The sequence below is a fragment of the Fukomys damarensis genome, unplaced genomic scaffold (assembly GCF_012274545.1).
Source record: "Fukomys damarensis isolate Sample0158 unplaced genomic scaffold, DMR_v1.0_HiC HiC_scaffold_32, whole genome shotgun sequence".
Lineage (NCBI taxonomy): Eukaryota > Metazoa > Chordata > Mammalia > Rodentia > Bathyergidae > Fukomys > Fukomys damarensis.
Window position 1 is genome coordinate 30,946,619 of NW_022900944.1, and position 21,787 is coordinate 30,968,405.

The following is a 21,787-nucleotide window of genomic DNA, read 5'->3' on the forward strand; positions in this document are numbered from 1 at the left end:
AAAAAAAGAGGAGAGCGAGAGAGAAAAGCTGGAGATAGCCCAGCAATAGAGTCCCTGGGTTGGATTCCCTCTCCAGAAAGAAGCAGAGAGAGAAAGCCCAAGAGGCAGGGCATGGCCCACTCCCTTCACATAGGCCTCCCCTCCTGAGTTTCTTTCACCACCTATCAAATTATTAAACCACCAATAGATTAATCCACTGAGAAAGGTAGAACCCTTCTCATCTAATCACCTTCTGAAAGCTGGCAACCAAGCCCCACCACAAAACCTTTGGTGGACTTTATTTATTTATTTAGAAACAGGATCTCACTATGTAATTCAGACTGCCCTCGAGGTCGCTATGCGTCCAGGCTGGCCTCAAATTTGTGGCAATCCTCCTGCTTGCCCTTGGAGTGCTAGGATGACAGGCGTGTGCCACTACAACTGGCTTGGAGGACATGTTAGACCCACACTATCACAGGGACTGAGGCAGGACTTGTATTTTTTCAAAATTCCTGAACATTTTGTGACTAGCACAAGGGCAGGGATTGGCAATCACTCCTTCTGAAGGAAAGGCGCTTGGTGGGATGTGTGTGTGTATACCTGTGTATGTGTCAATTCAAGAGAGGCTAGTGCTAGGAAAAATCACCTGGGTGGCTACACAGTGAAGTCAAACCACTTTATCTGGGTAGAGGTATCTGCAGAGGGCATAGATATATGCAACCAGCAAGACTCTGGGTTTATTCAGATGCTCTGGGTAGTTGGGACACCACAAAACCACTGCAAAGACAAATTCTTCTGCTTATTGGTAAGGCACAAAGACACCTAAAGTGTTGTTTGTTTAGTTTTGTTTTTGTACCAGGGATCGAACTTAGGACCTTGTACTTGGGAGGCAGGAGCAGTGCCACCGAGCTAAATCCTCAGCCTGACACCCAAAGTTTTTACAAAATCTCCTAGTTACCAGGCTGGAGATTGCAGTTTCAATATAAAGAGACTGGCTACCATCATCTCCGGTCTTCCTGACACAAGATCACCCTCAAATCTGGCTTTCCTAATATTCCATTTTGTGTCTTAGTTACTTTTCTCATCACTAGGTTACAGTAGCTCATCAACTGCAAATTAAAGGAAGAGAGGTTTATTTTGGCTCACAGTTTGTAGAGGTTTGAGTCCAAAGTCTGGTGGTTCCAAGGCAGGATAGGATGGCTGAGGGACATGGCAAAAGAGAAACAGCTCATAGCAAGTTAGGGAGTAGAGCGATCAAGGAAGAGGAAGTGAGATACTCATATAACCTTCAGGCCATGTCCCCAGTGGCACACCTCTTTGTACCAGGGTTCACCTTCCAACATTAAATTTAGCTATAAACTCATCAGTAGATTAGTCCATTGGTGAGTATCTGGTCTCCATGATCCAATAACCTCCCAAAAGCCTCACCTGTGAGCTCCCAAAGATTTTGGGGGAGGGGGAGACATCTAAATATAAACCATAACATCTTGTTTGCATAGCTAAAGAATAAGGGAACTTTGCCAGAATCATTCAAAAGATCCCTCTCCCTACTCTAGTCACTCTTCTAGCTCTTTTTAAAATGCAAGATTTTTTTTTTTCCTTTCTGATTTGACAAGTTGTACAATGTGGAAGAATGTGTTTGTTGAAGAAAACGTGTAATGTTTACTTTTCCCCCTTTAGGATAAATTGAAAGTTATGGTATTAGTCAGTTAGAGGTATGCCTTAATTTACATTTATACCCACTGAGATGGAATGCCCACCCATCAACATTACACATCTAATCTTGTTTTAATCTTCACTAGATTCATGGACAAACATCAGTAGCTCAGGGCTGGGGATGTGGCTCGGTGGTAGAATGTTTGCCTGGCATGAATGAGTCCCTGAGTTCCAGCATCACAAGAAAAACATAGATCCATAATTCACTTTAATTCACAATTATCTGTTTGAGTGCGGCTGAATAGTTTTACATATTTTCACCAAAAACTCCAGTTGAGTTATATTCCCCCCCCCTTTTTTGTCTCATAAGACCTAAGTGGCTTATTGAGGTTTTCTTGTTTGTTTTTAGATAGGCTCTCTCTTATGTAGCCCAGGCTAGTCTTGAACTTATTATGTAGCCCAGACTGGGATCAAGCTTGTAATCTTCCTTCCTTAGCCTCCTGAGTGCTGGGATTACAGTGTTCAACACCAAAAGGACTGGTTACAGCTTGTAAGTGAAAGTTCTGGCACATACAGTATTCTTGAGGGTGCATTTCTACTTTGGAAGTAGAGAGTATGTGGTAACTGGAAAAATCTCTGTGGTTTCAGACTTAGTAGAGTGATGTAATTTTTCTCAGGAAAGCAGTACTAGGGGTCATCCCTGGGCCTGTCACATTGTTTGGGCAGATGCCTGCAGATGGAGCAATTAAACTCTGCAGGCTATGTCCTGAAGAACTGAAGGTTAACCTGTAACCTCAAATGAACTCTTAATACAAAAACAAAAAATGAACAAAGAAACCCACCAAAACTCCAAACTAAACCAAAAACCCAGAAACAAAACAGTATGCTTCCCAGTTCTCTCATATCTACTTTTTCTTTTACTTTTTAACTTTTGCAGTGTTGGGGATCAAACCACACCCTTGTAGGTATTAGGTAAGTGCTCTCCCCAGATCCCAGCATCCAGCATTTCTTAGTGCTTATCACAAATGGGATCCCTTGCATATAACTTTAGAGCCACATCTATTTATTTCGAGGTATTTGTTTTGTCTTGTTATGTTATTGTGATACCGGAGATTCAACCCAGGGCCTTAAGCATGCTAAGTAAATGCTCCACTGCTGAGCTAGACCCCCAGTTCTTTTTGGTTTTTTGAGACAGGGTTTTGCATTGTTGCCCAGATTGGCCTCAAACTTAGGATACTCCAGCCTCAGACTTCTAAATATCTGGAATTACAGCCTGTGCCACCACATCTGGTTAGAGTTCTTTTTCATGTGGGTCTGAAACAGCCCCCTCACTATCCAGGAAGAGAGATGTTTTAAATCCTGATTTAGAACTTCCGGAAAGGGCGAAGGGTGAGTGACAGTATAAATATCAGGGCAGGTCTAACATGAGCAGTTTTACTGCAGAAGAGACCTTGGGTGCAGGTCAGCTGGCAGCAAGGCTCCCCAGGTAAGCCAGTGCGTCTTCCTTCCGGAAGACCACATCCTCAGGGATCTAAGGGGCCTTTTCTGCTTGTCTCATTTTTCTGTGCCTCAGAGGAAGGATTCTAATTGACTTACACAGAAGAGACCTATTAAAATAATCACGATTGGAATTTTACAGTCTCTGCAGGGAGTACCATAAACCAGAAGGAATGGAGGGAATGTTTAAGTTCTCCGCCTTTACCGACCTACTAACTGCTAATGAGCTGTGGTATTTATCAGTGATGGGCCAATGTAATCGTGAGTTCAAGGCAGTGGTTGGCTGGGAGCCAGTGAAGACTTTAGAGCAGGAACTTTAGATTTTGAAAGGTCAACTTGACTGCTCTGTAGAGGAAAGTTTGGTTAGGACCAAACCAAAGTTGATAGTAGGGAGGTCAGGTGGTGGATGAGGAATCGGGCGGCAGAGTAGGAGGCAGACAGATGGCAGAGGAAGTACTTAGGAGGCTGGGTTGACAGGATCCGACAACTGACTAGAGAGAGGAGAAGGCAGTATCAAGATGACTTCTGTATCTCTCCCTGTGTGCTGCCTTCTCACTGAGCCACATCCCCAGCCCCGTTTTGATTTTTATTGTTGTTGTTTTTAAGACAGGGTCTCACTATGTAGTTGAGACTGACGTGGAACTCACTCTGTAGCCCAGGCTGGTCTCGAACTCCCAGCGATCCTCCTGCCTCAGCCTCCCGAGTGCTGGGATTACAGGCGTGCACCACCACGCCCGGTCTTTGATTTTTAATTTTGAGACAGGGTCGTATTAAATTGCTAAACTGCCCAGGGTGGAGTCAAATTTGCAGTCCTTCTTCAGCCTCCCAGAGTGCTGGGTCTACAGTCATGCACTACACCAGGCTCTCCCAAATCTTTAGATTTGGATCTCTCTGGTCAGATGGTGAAGCCATTCTGGGCAAGGGAAGGAGAGGAGGAAGAGCAGGTTTGGCGGGAAAATTAGTTCAGGACAAGTTATGTTTAAGGAACCTGTAGGATGTCAACGGGTTTGGCATTTAGGAGAGGGGTCTGGAGTGGTTGACAGAGAAATCTAGAGCAAGCCGTATTCACAGTAAGGAACTAGAGAAGCCGCTAGTGTTGGGGTGTTTAAGGTGTGGCGACCTATCAGCTAGGAAGTCAGCCTCGTGACCGCCTGCTCCGGCGGCCGGGCGCTTGCAGTCAGTCCCCTGGGCCGCCCAATCCCGCCTCTCTGCGTCTCCTTTTTCTCTTTATCCATTGGTCAATACTCCAGCCGGTCAAGGGCCCGCCTCCGAATATAAGCCAATCAGCGATGATAGGAAGGCGCTTTCCCCCTGGAACTTGTTCTTGAATAGGGGCCTTACTGGGGTAAGCGAGAAGCCGGTGGAGGCGGTTACGGCGCTCTGCGCAGCCCAGAGACTGAGGGTCGGATCTGCTGGCAGCGGCGAGAAGAGGGCGAGGGTCCAGGGTAAGCAAGGAGACGAGCCGAGGATGTGGCCGCCACTTTCACTGCCTGGTTGCCGGCGCTTGGCTGTCCTCGACGCGCTGCTCGGCTCAGGTGATGGGGCGGAGAGCGGAGATGAGGTGACGCGAGAGGGCGGGACAAGTGGGTCCCCAGCTGTCACCCCACTGGCTCGCACGCGCCACGTGGGCCCGCCGGCTGGCGGAGGACTCTGCTGCGTTCCCAGGAGCCCGCTTATTAGTTGCTTTATCTCTGAGCGCTCCATGAGCGCGGCATCCCCGCGGAATTCCCGTTTTACAGCCTGGGAAGCCGAGCTCGCAAACGCCTATCCGGTTGCCCGGCTGGGACGCGGCGGTCTGGAGGAAGTCGGGTTTGGCAGACTCCGAAGCCCGTGGGCTTGCTTAGGAAGCTGTGGTCCGAAACTTGAAATTCAGGCCTGTTTTTGTTGTTTGAGTCCGGGCTGAGGCTCATGGTCTCGAGTCACGCCGCCGCTCGCAGTGTCTAAACCCTAAGCGCCTCTGAATGACCTCTCCTGCCCCAAGCTCAGCCGGGAGGGGAAGGACAGTCCTTGGTGCTGGGAGCTCTCGAGATCCCCACAGACAACTAGGGGGAGGGTAGGATTCATAAATGAAACCTTGAAACTTGTAAGAAACGCCCCCTTTGCAAGGTTCTGGATAGAGCTAATTATAATAGGACAACCTTTCTCCCCTCCCCTCCCTTTTCTGTCCTTTCCCCTCTTTCCTTCTCTTTCTTTTCTTTCTTTCCAAGGAGAACTACGAGAGGGTAGTGAAGGTACAAGGAAACTTTCTTTCATGCCTTTGTGGAAGCAACTGTAAACATTTTGTAAATCAGTTTGGCAGTACAAATCTACATGCTTTGACCTAGGGATTCCCTGTTTGAGAAATAAGTAGGTTAAAACCTAAGCAAGGAAAAGGTTGTTGCATAAGACCATGGAGTTTGGTGATTTTTTTGGTTTTTTGAGACAGCGTCTCACTATGTAGTTGAGTCTGACCTGGGACTCACTATGTAGCCCAGGCTGGTCTTGAACTCCCAGCGATCCTCCTGCCTCAGCCTCCCGAGTGCTGGGATTACAGGCGTGTGCCACCACGCCCGGCTGGAGTGTGGTGTTTTATAAAGAGCTGGTAAGGGGAAAGAACCTTTAAATCCCCAGAAGTAGAGGACAGATAAGTAAATTGAGATTGTTTATGCAGAAATGGTATATTATGTATCTTATAAATGTATTTATCCCCCCAAAAAGTTCTTAACAGCAAAACCAGATTCAAAGTTGTAAGTACAATATAAAAATATGTACAGAATGGAGGAATATACTTTTTTTAATACGGATTTTACGCGTGTGCCACCACGCCCGGCTGGAGTGTGGTGTTTTATAAAGAGCTGGTAAGGGGAAAGAACCTTTAAATCCCCAGAAGTAGAGGACAGATAAGTAAATTGAGATTGTTTATGCAGAAATGGTATATTATGTATCTTATAAATGTATTTATCCCCCCAAAAAGTTCTTAACAGCAAAACCAGATTCAAAGTTGTAAGTACAATATAAAAATATGTACAGAATGGAGGAATATACTTTTTTTAATCAGAAAGATCATATTTTATGAAATTCTTACAAAACCTTATAAGACTGATATTATTCCCATCCCATCAATGCATAGCTGGAGATCAGACTGGTGAAGTATATGTGCATTGTATACATGTACATACAGTGTACACGGTAGTCAGCTAGTGTTGCACCTAGTGTGGTACTAGACTTCTGAAAATGGCACATTTAGCTAATTTTGCCAGGTACAGGGCTGGACATTGGAGAGTTGTTGGCAAGGAAGCTACAGTTCCCATTTTCACGAAGCTTGTGCACTGTTGGGAAAGCAGCTGAACACTTGTAGTCTGCTGGAGAGATTGTGAACGTGGGAGGTAGGTATTAGGCTGTCATAAGAGAAAGGATTTGGGAAAGAGAAAAATGCCATCCTGGGCCCTGGGTCAGCTAGAAGAAACATATAGGGCCTTCAGTGATTCTGTACGAGCCAAGCATATACACATTTTTGTTTTCCAAAATTTCTGGAATGTGTTTATGTGAAATAGTGAATAAGGTTATTTACATAGTATTTTAAGTTTACTCAATTCTTTTAAATTGTTTAAATCACTTTTGTTCTGGATATTAGCAAATGTTTCAGAAATCAGTATTTTTAAGAAATTTAAATTTTGAAACTTTTTAAAACTCTTCAATTTTCAGGTTTAACAAATCCTCATTTGCTGGCATAGTCTCAGAATGTCAAGTACTGTGTCCTACTGGATCTTAACTTCTGCAAGAAGTTGCGTTACCACATTACAAGGTGGCAGACACTTATACTCAAGGTGTGTCTCAAAAAGGAATCAATCCAAATGGAGGCTCTTTTCCTGGGCATCACCTACCTTACGAAACAGTTCACTATGTGGTGCCTTCACTCTGCAGAAAGCCTACAGACACACATCAACAGAGGAAGAGGATTTCCACCTGCAACTCAGCCCTGAGCAGGTAAATGCAGTGCTTCGAGCTGGTGAATCAACCTACAAGATTCTTGATTTAGACAGCAAAGTCCCGCGTTCTGTGTTGCAGTTTGAAAGCAACCAGTTGGCTGCAAATTCCCCAGTGGAAGACCGTCGAGGAGTAGCCTCCTGCCTGCAGACCAGCGGGCTGATGTTTGGCATCTTTGATGGACATGGTGGTCATGCATGTGCACAAGCAGTGAGTGAGAGGCTCTTCTACTATGTGGCAGTGTCCCTGATGTCCCACCAGACCTTGGAGCAGATGGAGGGAGCAATGGAAAACATGAAGCCCTTGTTGCCTATCCTGCAGTGGCTCAAGCACCCAGGGGACAGTATCTACAAGGATGTCACATCAGTGCATCTTGACCACCTGCGTGTCTATTGGCAGGAATTGCTTGACCTGCACATGGAAATGGGTCTGAGTATTGAGGAAGCACTGATGTACTCCTTCCAGAGACTGGATTCTGACATCTCACTGGAAGTCCAAGCTCCCTTGGAAGATGAGGTAACAAAGAATCTGTCACTCCAGGTTGCTTTTTCTGGGGCAACAGCTTGCATGGCTCACATCAGTGGAGTTCACTTGCATGTGGCAAATGCTGGTGACTGCCGGGCCATCCTTGGTGTCCAAGAGGACAATGGCATGTGGTCTTGTCTACCTCTCACCCGTGACCACAATGCCTGGAATGAAGCTGAGCTCTCTCGGCTTAAGAGGGAGCACCCTGAGTCAGAGAACAGGACAATCATCATGGATGACAGGCTGCTGGGTGTCCTTATGCCCTGCAGGGCCTTTGGAGATGTCCAGCTGAAGTGGAGTAAAGAGCTGCAGCGCAATGTCCTAGAAAGGGGCTTTGATACTGAGGCCCTCAACATTTATCAGTTCACCCCCTCACACTACTATACACCACCCTACCTAACTGCCAAGCCTGAGGTTACATACCACAGGCTGAGGCCCCAGGATAAGTTCCTTGTGCTGGCCTCAGATGGCCTGTGGGACATGTTAGGGAATGAAGATGTGGTGAGGCTGGTAGTGGGGTACCTGTCTGAGGCGGGTCGCCACAAGCCAGACCTGACCCCAAGACCTACAAACCTGGGCCTCATGCAGAGTCTGCTGCTGCAGAGGAAAGCCAGTGGCCTCCACGCAGCTGACCAAAATGCAGCCACACATCTGATCAGACATGCCATTGGAAGCAACGAATATGGGGAAATGGAGCCAGAGCGGCTGGCAGCAATGCTGACATTGCCAGAGGACTTGGCAAGGATGTACAGGGATGATATTACTGTCACTGTAGTGTATTTTAACTCACAGTCAATTGATGCATCTTATAAGGTAGATTAGGAGTGAGCTATTCAAGCCTGGCTGTTAAAAGGACAGGCAGATAGACAGCTTGCTGAAAAATTGACTAACAGGAGAAGGAAACAAAACAGCCTAGGTTTAAAAGCTGTAACAGTGACTTTTTGCCCCTGTGTGTACTGGTCAACTGTTCAGGGCAGAGGGGAGGAAAAAAAAAAGTTCATAGAATTGGCTTGGGTTCTTGTAGCCTAAGCCCTTTATAAAGAAAATTGAACTGTGTCATCTGGAGCTTTTAAAAGGTACATTTAATCATGATCCTAAGAATAAAGAACTTCAGGATCTTCTGAGGTCCAGCTGCAAGAATCTGCAAATTTGATCTGAATTCATAATCATGCACTTCTAGATAATGAAGTTTTGTTTTGTTAATTACTAAGGCCTAGGTTTAGAGAGCATATTACAGAACACTTTTCTATGCAACATTTTAAATTTTTTGGACTATTCTGTAATACTGCATTCTAGATCTTTTAGTTCATTTAAAAACTGAATCCTTAAAAAATAAATAACTGGAATAAAAACAAAAGCAAAAGCCTGAATCCTTGGGCTGGAGATGTAACTCAGTGATAGAGGGCTTTTCTTCCTAGCCTGTGTAAATACCGAGTTTAATCCCCAGCCTTACAAAAGCAAAACAAAAAGCTTGAATTCTCAAATTTGCAAACAGGCCTCCTGTAAGCATGTTTGGGACAAGATGTTTTTCAGCTGAGGGTGAGAAGGGCCATGTCCCTGGACCAGCTGAATTTACTTATGCAACATTTGGCCCCCTCCACTGAATTCCACCCATAAAACTTTGAGCCATACTAGGAGTAAATTTATGTCTAATTCTTAACTCCTGGTCTTTCTTGTACATTAGTAAAATGCCCCACCCCACTCCGCCTTAGCCCCTAGAGGGTTATTCATCGTTTTTTATCCTTTCTGATTATATCTCTTAAACATTCTTTGTGATTTCCTTCTAACGTAATCCTACCTCTGCTATGCTGTCCATCCTTACCTTGCAGCTGCTAACCATGCAGTACTAACTAGTATCTGAGTACTTTACCTACTCTCTTCAAATGGTTACAGAAAAGGGGACAGTGTGATCATATGTGGTGGTTATGATGGACATTTAGGCAAGACAGTCTTCTTCAGTGGTTTGTGGATTTAAAATTCAGCTCAAACTTAAGAGATGTGAAAACTTGAAGGGTCTAAGGAGAACAGCCAGTAGCCAAGGTTCTGTTTGCATCCTGAGAGGCAGTGGGGAGGTGGGAGGATTGAGGCTTATCAGATGGACACCTGCCCAAGACTGATAAATTGCTGTTGCTACTCCTTAGGAATTAGACCATATTTAGTATAGGAGTTGAGGCAAAAATAAATATGTAGCTTGTAATGGTTTCCATGGTTTGTAAAGTCTTTGTATTTACTTAAAAATTAACCCACATGGATCCTTTTTGGGGGATGAATTTTCTTTTCTCATAACTGGCTATGGCATTTGAACAACAGGATATGTGTCCCTAAATGGAAACACAGATACAGTCCCTGAACACACAGATTTAGTTTTCTGTGCCAAATCAAGCAGATTCTTCAGTATAATTGAACATTAGTTGATCTCTCTCCTGTCACCCCCTCATACCATCCATTGGAAAGAAAAAGCAAATAACTAGGTTTGGCTTCCTTATTTTTGTCTGTCCCAGATGAAATTCAGTCAAAAGTTGGGATGTCTATTTTGGGGATGTTTCTCTGTACATTTTCCAGTTTACCTGTTTAGTGATGTGGCTTCATTTAAGAAGTTTCTCTTGGAGAAGGGTGTAGCCGCACCAGCCTGTAATCCCAGCACTCAGATTGAGGCTGAGGCAGGTGTATCTCAAGTTTGAGACCAGCCTGAGCTGCGTAGCAAGACCTGTCTCAACAAAACAAAACAACCCTTGGGTATATAAATAAACCCTGGCCCATTTTTTCTGAAACCATTGCTATTCCTTCTGATCTCTTAGACTTTAACTCAGACTGTGAATTACTACCATTCTTTTAATGGTTTAGTATAAAGGTTAGCCGATGAAAATGAGGACTCTACTTGACTGACATTTCCTGTCCTTTTGCTTTTCATGCCAGTTAAACCCCGGAGTACCTTTGGAGCCTGGCATGGGTCACAAATGTATGCAATTCAGTAACTTGTGCAGCAGCTGAGAGAACAGACCTCCCACTCATGTCTGCAAGCACATCTGGTTTTTCTCTGCCTAATAGATTTCCTGCTTTGTTGTTGGTATATTGAGAGAGAAGAAAGCCTTGTTTGTTGGATGCTTTTTTTCCCTGTAAAACCTCCTAGCTCTTCCCATGAGTGCTCCAGGTAGCATTGCTTTCTGGTTTAACCCCGTCTGTCTTTCTCGCTGACCATGGTTCTTTCTCAGTGGCCTTCCTGAAGCATACATGGGCTACTGCTTGGGACATTGCAGTTGGAAAGAAGGTTAGTGCTTCTTATCAGATCTTCCAAGGCACTCATCATTACTTTTATAGAGGGTTCAATTTTGAGACTACTTAAATGAATTTTAAAAAGGAGATTGACCGTTTAATATTGTATAATAATAACTTTTGAAGTGTGCTTTGGAGCTTAAAATTATGTATTTATGATTTTAGGTAAGAAACTGATAATATTGGCATAATTTAGATATTTTATATATATATAAATAATACAGCTCTGGTATTCCAGATGGTATTCTAATTTCAAATATACTAGGTCAAATTACTAAGACTTGCCTTTCTGAGATGTTGTTTGTAACATAAAAGCTAATTTATTATAATTAAAATGTAAGTTTGAAGTATCTTAATATATAAGCATTTCTCCTAGTACCTAAAAGATCTCTAGTATTAGGTATACTGGGTAAATTGCGGTTGGGACATAATTGAGTTGGCATCTTTTACACATAAATAAATATAAACAGCTTGAGAACTAGTTAAAGAAGAGTGTAAGTATGTGAAGCACTCCCCGCAAAAAGAAAAAAAAAACCCAAAATAATTGTTTAGAATGAGTCTGGCTTAACTCTTGTCCATCAGACCTATTTTCTTTTGACAGCTCTGGGAAAGCCTTGATTCCCAGGTTAAGCAGAATATCCTGGAACTGAGCCATCCTCACTTCATAAAGTGGTTCATTTGTCTGTGAAGTGTTACACTTGTGGAACAAAATGAATGCACTGGGTACCTTTGGAGCTGGAGATCCAGGCTGGTGTCAGAGCTAGTGATGCAAGCTTCCACGTGCATGACCTGAGGGGAACGCATGTTGGGGCTGCTGTATAACTGACCCTGGGCTGACGGGGCTCTGTCCTTGCCTTCTTGGGCACCTGCTGTCTAACTTGCCTTCTGGAAAATACTTATCAAGCGTTTTCTTGGAATAATTATTAACCATGTTCTTTAATAATTACTGGCATTTGTGTTTTAAACTGTACACCAGTGTTCATAATTGATACCAATTTTCTAACTGTTAGAGATATTTAAAACTTGTAAATAAAAGAAGCAAAATGAAATTTGGTTTTCTTTGGTGTGAATACTAATTTTTCTAGCCCTCGGGACACTAGGTGGAGCCATCTTTGGTTTCACCCCATTTATCTATCCAAGGAAGAGTTTAGTTTGAGAGTCCACCCAAAAGAGAAGATAGTACTCTATAAATTTTGGAGGGCTGCTGAGCACACAGGAAATCCTCATTTATGTTAACTATGTGTGTGAGGACCTGAGAAGAAGAGGTGAAAGCTTTTGAAGTGAGGGTCTCTGGACACTCAGGGCCAAGGCTTGCTGGGATTTCATATTTTTTAACTGAACTTTTAAAACCAACTTAGGCTGGGAATGTAGCTCAGCAGTGAAGTGCCTACGTGGCAAGTGTGAGGCCCTGAGTTCTATTCCTGGTACCAAACAAAAACGCAACTTGTAAAACCAGTATTTGTGTCAATTGTAAATGTCAAGCCAGCTTTGGGCAAAAAGTCTTGGAATCTACCTCAACAGAACTGAAAACTCCACCTCAGCCACCCGCACTAACTACCCACTCACATTATACCTAGGGAGGAATAGCTTAGTTATTAGGACTATTGCAGTTTTTTGTTTGTTTTTGAATGGAGACCTAGCCTGAAAAAAAGATAATAAATGACAAGATGTAGCTTAGTGTGAAGGCACTGGGTTTAATCCCAGGTACTACAAAAAACAAAAATACAAATGTTAAGTCGCTGATGCTTTAGTGTAGGCTAGGATGGTTAAGCTGGGCCTCGAAGTTCTTTGTTTTTTGTTTTTTTGTTTTTTTTAATTGGCATATAATGTACATATTTATGGGGTATAATGTGAAGATTCAGTATATCTATACATTGTATAATGTGCAAATCAGGGTTATTAACATTTCCCTAACCTTTGATCTTTTCTTCAGCAAATTGTGAGGAAATGGCGAAAGAGGAGTGTTAGGAATCTAATAATAACAGGAAGTGCTATCACACCCCCCCTTTTAACTTCATGCAACTCAGGTTCAGGTTGAAAATTCAGCTATGACACCACGGTAAGGCAGAGATTTGAAAGAAGTTCAGGGCAACATCCCAATATTGGGCTTTCAGAAAAGGACAACAGTGCATGGAAAATCTTTTTGCAAAGTTTTGGTCCATCGTAGAGGGGCTGGGGAGGAGAAGCTGATGGTGCTGAAAGGAAGCTAAAAGGCTCTTTTGGGGCTATTGTTGAGAATAGAGTTCTATTAACTCTTGATATTGCTTTGGCTGTTAGGCTGCATATATTTACATATTTCAGTGTTTCATAATTTTGAAACATAAAATAGAGGGAACATGGGAAAATTAAAAAAGGTTTTGGGGTTACTAGGAATGAAACTCAGGACCTTGTGTTTGCCAGGCAGGTGTGGTGCCACTGAGCCACATCCCTGGCCCGTAAAATTAAAATTTAAAAATTGAACTGTTTGGACTCTTTACTCAGATAGGAAAAAAACTGAATTTATAGATTTTTTTTCACCTTTTGCTTGTAGAATTTTTGTTTACATTCTACTTGATGATACTAAATGCCCTTAAGTGGTCCCCAGCCTGCTGACTCCGGATTGTAAGTGGCTCACCCTCCAAGTGGCTCTCGGGACAGGTGACCCTATATGGACCTCTGTTTTTGCCTCTTTTGCTCCTAACCTTATCTGCTTTTCCCAAGCATGTATTGGCCTAGAAAATGGCCTGGTGGATACAGCAGGGATGAAGAGGCCAGAGCGCCAGTTCTGACTTGCGCTGCCAGGAAAATAAAGGTAGCCTTTGGAGAGAGGGCCGCTCCTGAACCCACACTGTCTCCCATCTCAACTTTGCCCTTCTTGCCCAGCATTCCGAAAAGCCTTCACTTGCCCAAAGCCATTCTCCCTGCAGCAGATAAACAAAGAATGTCTACCCTGAGGTGCTGTTCTGTCCAGCCTGGGCAAACCATGAATAACATGGAGCAAATCATGCCTAACTGTCCAGGTTGGCCCCACCTACCAAGGGGCTGAGAGGTCCACAGCACCGGCCACAGTGGGAACTGAGAAGGGCCAGCTCAGGGAAAAGGGTGCATGCACTGAAGCCTGGGTTGGGTCCAGTCCAGTCCAGTATCTGGTGACAGGGCTCCTGGGGCATCATGGAGATAGGTGTGAGAGTGACAGTGAAGTTACAGTGAAGGTGGTGGGGTAGTTACTCAGATGTGGTTGGGTGAGCAAGAGGGTGCCCCTCAGGGGGGGCATGGGAAAGTGAGAAACACCATGTAGTGACCCCAGGAAAGGCTGGAACACGGCTTGCTCTTCATCAGCAAAGTGGAGAGTCCTGCCTGAACCCCTCAATTTCCCTGTGGTGTTGTTACCAGGGCTGTGGGGCAGCTCTCTTTGTGGATCTCCTCCCTGCCTCCATACCTTAGCCTCAGGCCTGGCTCCCATCCTGTCCAGGAATGCCAAGGCTGATTGAAAAGTGCATGAGGATGAAAATGATATAGGGTATATGATATAGGAATGATATATGGACCACCGAATAATATAAGGGGGATATTATAATTCCCAACCTGCTAGGTGTTCGATACACCAAGTTCATGTTTTCTAAAATAAAAAAATGAATCCTAGGAACAATGGAGGTTAAGAGTAGGAAATATTTATTAAGAGAAAGATAGCTTCTGTATAAGTGAGACAGAAGGGGGCCCGGAAAGTGGGTTGCCCGCACACCCACTTCTCAAGGGAGTTTTATAGAACAAATCCATGAAGTGAGGTGCCTACAAGGTGGGACAAAACTATAGTCAGTCAATAGGTTTACAACTATGGTCATTTAGGTAATATTGGTCCAATGGAAAATCACAAGGTGGGCATGAGGTGGGACAAAACTATGGTCAACCAGTAAGATTACAAGTAGAGTTGCTTAGGTAATATTGATTAAATAGAGATCAAATGGGAAAGCAAGGAGTGGACAAGGAAGGTTTGGTCCCCCACGCAAAGTGATTGATACCCATTTAGGATATCAATCACTGTTGTTTATCCCTAGGGCAAGTCTGCCTTCAACGAATGCTCCTCCAGCCACAGTTGTAATATGTTCATATCTTCTGCATTGACTTGAGGGCTCAACGTTGTCTGACTGCCTGTAATATTTTAGCTAACTTAGCTAGCTATAATAATAGCATAGGTGGAGGGATGGACAATTAAGGGAGGAGCAGATGAAGAAGCAGCAAAAGGCAGGGTGTTCAGAAATTCAGGAGGAAAACTGAGTGGTGGTGTGGAAGTGAAAGAGAAGTGAGGAAAGTTGGCAAAGTGGGTTCAGTAAGACCATGGATGTGGATGAATGGAAACAATTAGCTAAAAAAGAATCACTGTAAGAGAGGCAAGGGCCCTTCTGTAGTCTCCCTTGGGGCTCAAGACACCGGACTGGCCTGGATGGCAAGGTGGAGGTGAGGACATGGGCCCTGTGAGAAGAAGGTTGGCGAGCCCCTGGGATGACCCTACGTCTGGAACAAAGCAGTGCGGTGGGTGGGGAAGTATCTAGGCTTGTGGGAAAGGAGTATGCCCACATTCACTTAGGGAGTTAGGGGGGTTTGTTGACCCTGAGCTAGGCCTTGGCATGGCGGAATGGAGGAGCTGGGCATCTTTGGAGCTCTGCCTGGTGCCACGGTCGCTAAATCCTGAGAGTGGCATGATGAGGACATTAATCGCTCTCACTGAGCCCTTTGCTTTAGGGTACAATGAGTGAGGCAGTGTGAGAGGCTGCCTATAGGTGTCACCATTTGGCCATACTGTTGTCAGCCTCAGCTAGCAAGAGGGGAGTGTGTTCCTGAGAAGCCCTGAGGCTGATCCTTGGCTGAGCTGGGTCTCCCTGAGACTGCAACCTGCAACATCCTTCAGGAGACCTCACAGCACTCTGCACATACTTGGGGTTGGAAACGAGGTGGAGTGGCAGAAGGACCCTGTCTTGTGATGACATAGTTCTATTTTGTGGGGAAGGGGCTGCTGGACTCAGGCTGTGCCAGAGCCAGTGGTTGTCTGCAGGTGGTGGGAGAGTGGCTGTCACCTTGACCAGTCTCCCCCATTGTGACTTTTCTCTCGTGGACTGATCTATACCTCAGACCCCATCCTTTCAATCCCACTCCCTATGTCCAGTTCCCTCAGATACCCTCTGAGCAGCCTTAGGGTCCATCCTCTCCTGCCTACCTCCTGTCCTAGCTACAAGAATAATCCTAACCACCTTTATTCTCCCCCATCCTCAAAGGACAACTGTGCCCCTGTCAGTGCCCCCATCATATCGCAGTTAAATCTGACTGAGTTACTCCTCTGCTCAGAACTTTTCCATGGTTCCCCATGACACTCAGGGGAGAGCTCAGACTCACCCTTTCTAGGCTGGCCTACCTAACTTCCTCTACTTCCTCCCCAGGCATGTGGGCCCAACTGTCACACAAAGCTCCATGTTCCTAGAACGAACCAGGCCTTTGGCCTTGCTGTTCCCTCTGACAGGAACACCTGCCACCCCATCTTTCACCTCCTCTTGGTTATTCCTGCTTATTATGCCTGACTCTGCTGATCATCATTTGGCCTGGGAAGACTTCCTGACTTTCTAGGTCTTTTCCAGTTCTCATGATACTGGATATTCCATCACATTTCCTAAAATGTCTCCTGTCTATTCACTGTCGGCCCCTTGACAGCACCAGCATTCTGGTTCTCCTCTCCTCTAGGTCCCCAGGAATCGTGCCAGGGACTATAGTGGATTAACTATTAGTCAACTTGGAACACTCAGCTGAACTGAATCAGCATGGTCTGGGCATTGAAGACCCACCTGAGGATTGTTGCTAATGGCATAAAAAGAGAACTGGAGGGGAAGATTGTGGGCTGTTCAAGGAGAGGCTTGTCCCAGTTGGTTTTCATGATGCAAACTTGGCTGTTCTCAGAGGAGGAGCTCCAGTCCTCGCTATCACTGGGAGTGGCTGCTGTTCTCTTCAGGGGAGCTTTGATCTTCACCATGAGCATCACTTCTGGCTCTAATGTAGATCCCTCAGCCTGGTAGCACAAATCCTTCACCCTACCAGTGCAGGCTTTCTGGTTTCTACCACTGGCCTTTGGGCCTTCAGAGCACAGGTGGACTTGTGTGGGACATTGTTGTGGGATCCAAGTCTTTGGCTGGATTCTTTGGGTCTCTAGTGTGTGGTTAGATCTCTTGTACTCCTTTGCATTTGACTTTTTGAGTGAATATTATAAAATAATCCTATAAATGGTGTGTCCTGTAGTACATCTATTCCCTTGTAAACCCTGACTGCAACAGAGACTTTGTGAGGGTGTAGCTTAGTGGTAGGGTGTTTGCCTGGCATGTATGAGGCCCTAGGTTCAATCCCCATCACTGCTAATTAAATAAATAAAATATTAGAAGAAAACAAAGAGGTCCCAGTCCTCCTTCATAAGTTGTCGTTCCTTCCAAGAATTGGTCTAGGTGCTTGGTCACTCCTGGGATTGAGCCTTGAATCTTCTACTTGTAGTTTTAAGGACAATCATAAATTCTTTGACACTATTCCTATGAAGCATTGAGATCTAATTCTCTTCATCTTGAATTTGGGTTGACCTCAAGGATTTGCTTGTAACCAAGAGAATACAGAAAAAGTGATTTTGGGATTGACAAAGTTAAAGTATGGCAAAGTCTTGATAACTGGTGATAATGCAAGTAGCTTTGTTATACTATTTATTCTATTTTTGTGTATGTTGGAAATTTAATGCTTTTTTGCTCTGGGGATTAAATGCAAGACTTCATACATACATGTGTTCTATCACTGAGCTACATCCCCAGCCCCCTCACCATTTTTTCAATAGAGATTGAGCTCCGGGCTTTTGTACTTTTTGTTTGTTCTGTTTTTATTGTTGTTGTTGTTTTGAGACAGGATCATAATCCCAGCACTCAGGAGGCTGAGGCAGGAGGATTGCCAATTTGATGCCAGCCTGGACTACATACTGAATTGAAGTTCGGCCTGAACCATATAGTGAGACCCTGTTTCAAACAAAACAAAACAAAACAAAAGCTTCAGTGACAACCTCTCATCCCTGGCTACCAATACGCTCTACCACTTGCAAAGAATCAGGAAAATATATCAATTCCTTCCTGATGTGCAAGGCCAAGTGTGAGCTACCACTTACCTTTTACTTCTTGCACTCAGTGGCAGCCACCCTGATCTACTTTCAGTCAGGAAAGGGATATAGGAGGGCGTTGACTTATGATAATTTAAGATAATAAACTAGGCCACATTTCTGAGCACATACTCTGGCCGGGTGCTGTGCTGTGCACTTTACAGGTATTATTTAATCTTCATACAACCCTCTAAGCAAGTATTACTAACCCATTCTACAGATGAAGAATCTGAGCCTGGAGTGGTAAAATGTTGTGCCTTGTGTCACAAAACTAGTAAATACAGGACTGAGACTCAAACCCTAGTGACTGACTCCAAAGCTTCCTTTTAGTACTCATGCAATTCTGTTGAATATTTATCCATTTGATAAGAAGAATATGCTCCACCCATCCCCAAAGGCCTGGCAGCAGTTCAGGAAGGAGTGAGCTGTTGGTCTACAGATGCATTCTATAAAAATTTGGGGGGAGCCCTTGGTAAGATGTGAATTACATGGAATGAGAGGGGTCCCATCCTGCTGGGACCTGGCATGCACCTAGGGTGGTGACTATGCGGATACAAGTCCAGCATGGGTCGGGGAGACCCTGTGTATGATCATTCTCTGTGTCCTGGTCAATCTGGCCTTTGGTTCTGGTTGGGAGGGCAAGGGCAAGTGGATGCCTAGCAGGTGCCTGCCTCCAGAAAGCAGAAGGGCCCAGCAGATCCCTGAACTGGTCTCCAGTCCCCCTCTCTGTCCTGGGCCTAACACCTCTGGCTTGCATGCCCTGAACTCCTCAGGCTCACAGTGAGGCCTGCCCTCCTACCCAACATCTGTGAGAACTTATTTCAGAGGGAGAGGGAGGGGCGGTGGGCCTGACAACTACACCGGGGGATCTGAACAAAAATGGTCATGACGCTGGTGTTTATAAGAAGGTTGATATGTCGTCTTCCTCTGGGACTGGACACAGAGATTCTGGTACATCCATCCTGGCAGACTTTAAAAGTGATTGTGAAAAGAAAACAAATGGTGGCAGACCTTTAGAATTTGACAGAAAACTGTTATTTGTAAATATTGTAAGTGGGGGTGATCAACAGAATGTGCAGTGTGACCCCAAGTTGAAATCCTCCCCCCAGCCCTCACACACACTCCACCAAGCTCCCTCGTGATTTACCCCATTGGCCTGGCTGGAGGGTGGGGGAGGGGAGTGGAACTATCTTGGGAAGGGGATGAGATCACCCGAAGGCTGGCTGATTTAGAATAGGGTAACTTTTTCCACCCATATGGCTTTCACAGACTTCTGTACTGGTTCATAAACTTTGGCGCCAGTCTCTGGGGGGAGGGGGTCCTGTGTCCCTCCCCAGCATAGAGACGATGGCCGAGGCTGACAGTGAGTGGAATAGAACTGAAATTTTGAGATAGAGTGGCAGAGTGGGATTGGAACATCCCAGTACCCTGCTGGGATCCAACAAGCTCTTTCCTTCCAACAGCCTGGCTATCTTGTCAGTCCCCAGTGACTGGTTTGAGTAGAAAGTACATTTTATTCTGGAGGACAGTCACCTTGTGAAGAGGAGAGCTGGGCTTGTGGGCTTTGCTTCTAACATCTGGTGTGTTTTGGGAACCAATCAGCCAGCTGTTCCTCCCCAGAGAGGCCTCCCGCTGTTTCTGGCCAAAGCCCTGCTAGGGTTAGTTGTGGAAGGAAGAGATCTGGGCTAGAAAAGGATTGGGGTCCACTTCCAGATCGGTACATAACAGTTCAGATCACTGCCCCCCTACCCCATGCCCCCAGCTCAGTGTCCCCAAGCCTACCTCAAACCAGGGCTACTGCCTCGAGGAAAATGCAGTGTGTCCCAATCCCTGAGCTCAGCCACATTTCTGAGCTTTTCCCAGGCAGTTGTCCCAAACATCTCCCCTTCCCCTCTGTATCTGCCTTTGCCAGCTCTACTCCCCGGATGAGTCAGGTGCCATCTGTCCCCAAGTCAGTGTCCATCATACCAGCTTGTTTATAGGAATTCACCTGAGATCAGGGGCTCGGCCCAGGCAAAATTCTCAGAAACCTTGGATGAAGAAAGGGGCAGACTCCTAAAAGGGATAAGGGGTCAGCAGAGGACTGACTGTAAGTTCAGCACTGTTCTATGCTAGGACCTCAAGGGAGAGCCAGGAGCCTCAGACCCTTCAGACCCCACAGCACACAGCCAGAGAACCTGGCATAGGGCACCAAGGCCTGGGCTTGGTGGCTGGGGAGCAGAAACTGGGCAGAACTGGAATGAGCTGGAGCGTCCTCTCCTAGCCCAGGCCCCAGGCAACGGTGCTGAGAATGGAATTCTGCAGTTGGAAGGCATTGTTCCTGGAAAATCCCCACAAGCTCTTCCAGAAATGTGCTTCTGTGCCTAACTGCTCCCTCAGAATTGGAGGGGAAGGGGCTTTTCTGCTTTTGAGCAGCTCAGCCAAGGCCTTTGCTCTCTCTGGACACTAGGTCTAGGCTCTGAAATGTGTGGGAATTCACACATCTATTGAGTGCCATCTGTCAACTTCATCTAATTCTCTCAGTCATGCTGAAAAGCAGGGATCGGTGTACCCATCATTTGAGAAGGAAGCTGACACTCAGAGATGCCAAATGGTTTGCCTAAGATGATATAGCTGAGTCAGGATTGGAACCTCACCTATCGAGGACCAGCCGACACGCCAGCATGTGGCTCTAGTCCCCCACCTCCATTCAGGATCTCCAAAAGGGCGAGGTGCCTGCAGACTGAGGATGCCACTTCCAGCTCAGTCCCACCTGACTGAGGCCTGGCCTGACCCATGCCTGTCACTCTCAGAATAACCCAGGCAGTTCTGGGCATGGATTGCAGGCCATCACCTGGGAACTATTTTTGTCCTTCGGGCAACAAGGAAGTCTCACCTCTTTCAGTAACCATTTGGGGTGAGTGTAGCACATGTGATACCCAGCCCCAGCTGACCTTGCTGCCCTGCTGGGAAATGACCAGACTGTGCTGAGGAAGGCCTGGCTCAGACACATTGCCTTTCTTCCCCTGTCCCAGAATCTGGCTCTTGACATTCTATCCCTCTTCCTAGCCCACACTTCCACACACATGTACACAATGGCGAGAAAGTGGAGGCTGTCTCCATTTGTCCCGATGATCCATCAGTTATGATGGGTGCATCCATTATGCACCGAAACAGCCAGAAAATTCTTTCTCATATGTCAAGGTGCAACAAGCCCAGGTTCAAGTCAGAGTTCTAGAATCTAGATGCAGGGGCTTTTAAGGATTTAAATCAAGAACTTCACTTTCAGAATCTGGGACCTTGGAATCCTGTGGGATAGTGGCCTATGGCATTTGAGGGGATGGAAGAAACAGTAGCCATAACCATATGTATTCTGAAAGGTGTCATGGATCCCAAAGGCCATTTTTAGAAGGAATTGTCCCTAGAGGTGCAGCCCACAGATACATACAGGGCACCCCAATAACTTGGGCTTTTAACTGCTGAAACCAGGTGTGTACATGTGTGGGGAGTGTGGGGAGGGAACCAGTAGCATAAGAGCTATGCTCAGTAAAAGAGCTAGAAGCAAATCTGATTTAAAAAAAAAAAAAAAGTGGGCCAAGGATTTAGCTCAGTGGTGCCACCACCTGCCTCAGAAGCACAAGGTCCCAAGTTTAATCCCTGGTACAAAAAAAAAAAAAAAGTTACTGTAATAACTATTTCCCTCTTTTCTCTGTAATATTCCAAACAAGCAGATTAATGAATGGATTTTTTTTTTTTTTTTTTTTTTTT

At 45.3% G+C, this 21,787-nt stretch overlaps 1 protein-coding gene across 3 annotated transcripts; it reads left to right on the forward strand.

The window, feature by feature from the left end:
- Positions 1 to 3,943: 3,943 nt before the first annotated feature.
- Pdp2 (pyruvate dehyrogenase phosphatase catalytic subunit 2) lies at positions 3,944 to 8,992 on the forward strand. Of its 3 annotated transcripts, none has more exons than XM_010612170.3 (2): positions 3,944 to 4,577; positions 6,817 to 8,992. In XM_010612170.3, the coding sequence occupies exon 2, from the start codon at positions 6,853 to 6,855 to the stop codon at positions 8,443 to 8,445; it is 1,593 nt and encodes a 530-aa protein (XP_010610472.1). In that variant the 5' UTR covers positions 3,944 to 4,577; positions 6,817 to 6,852; the 3' UTR covers positions 8,446 to 8,992. The 3 variants fall into 3 exon arrangements, with proteins under 3 accessions (XP_010610472.1, XP_010610471.1, XP_033613874.1); XM_010612169.3 differs by lacking the exon at positions 3,944 to 4,577 and adding an exon at positions 4,592 to 4,667; XM_033757983.1 differs by lacking the exon at positions 3,944 to 4,577 and adding an exon at positions 6,182 to 6,497.
- The last annotated feature ends 12,795 nt before the right edge of the window (positions 8,993 to 21,787 follow it).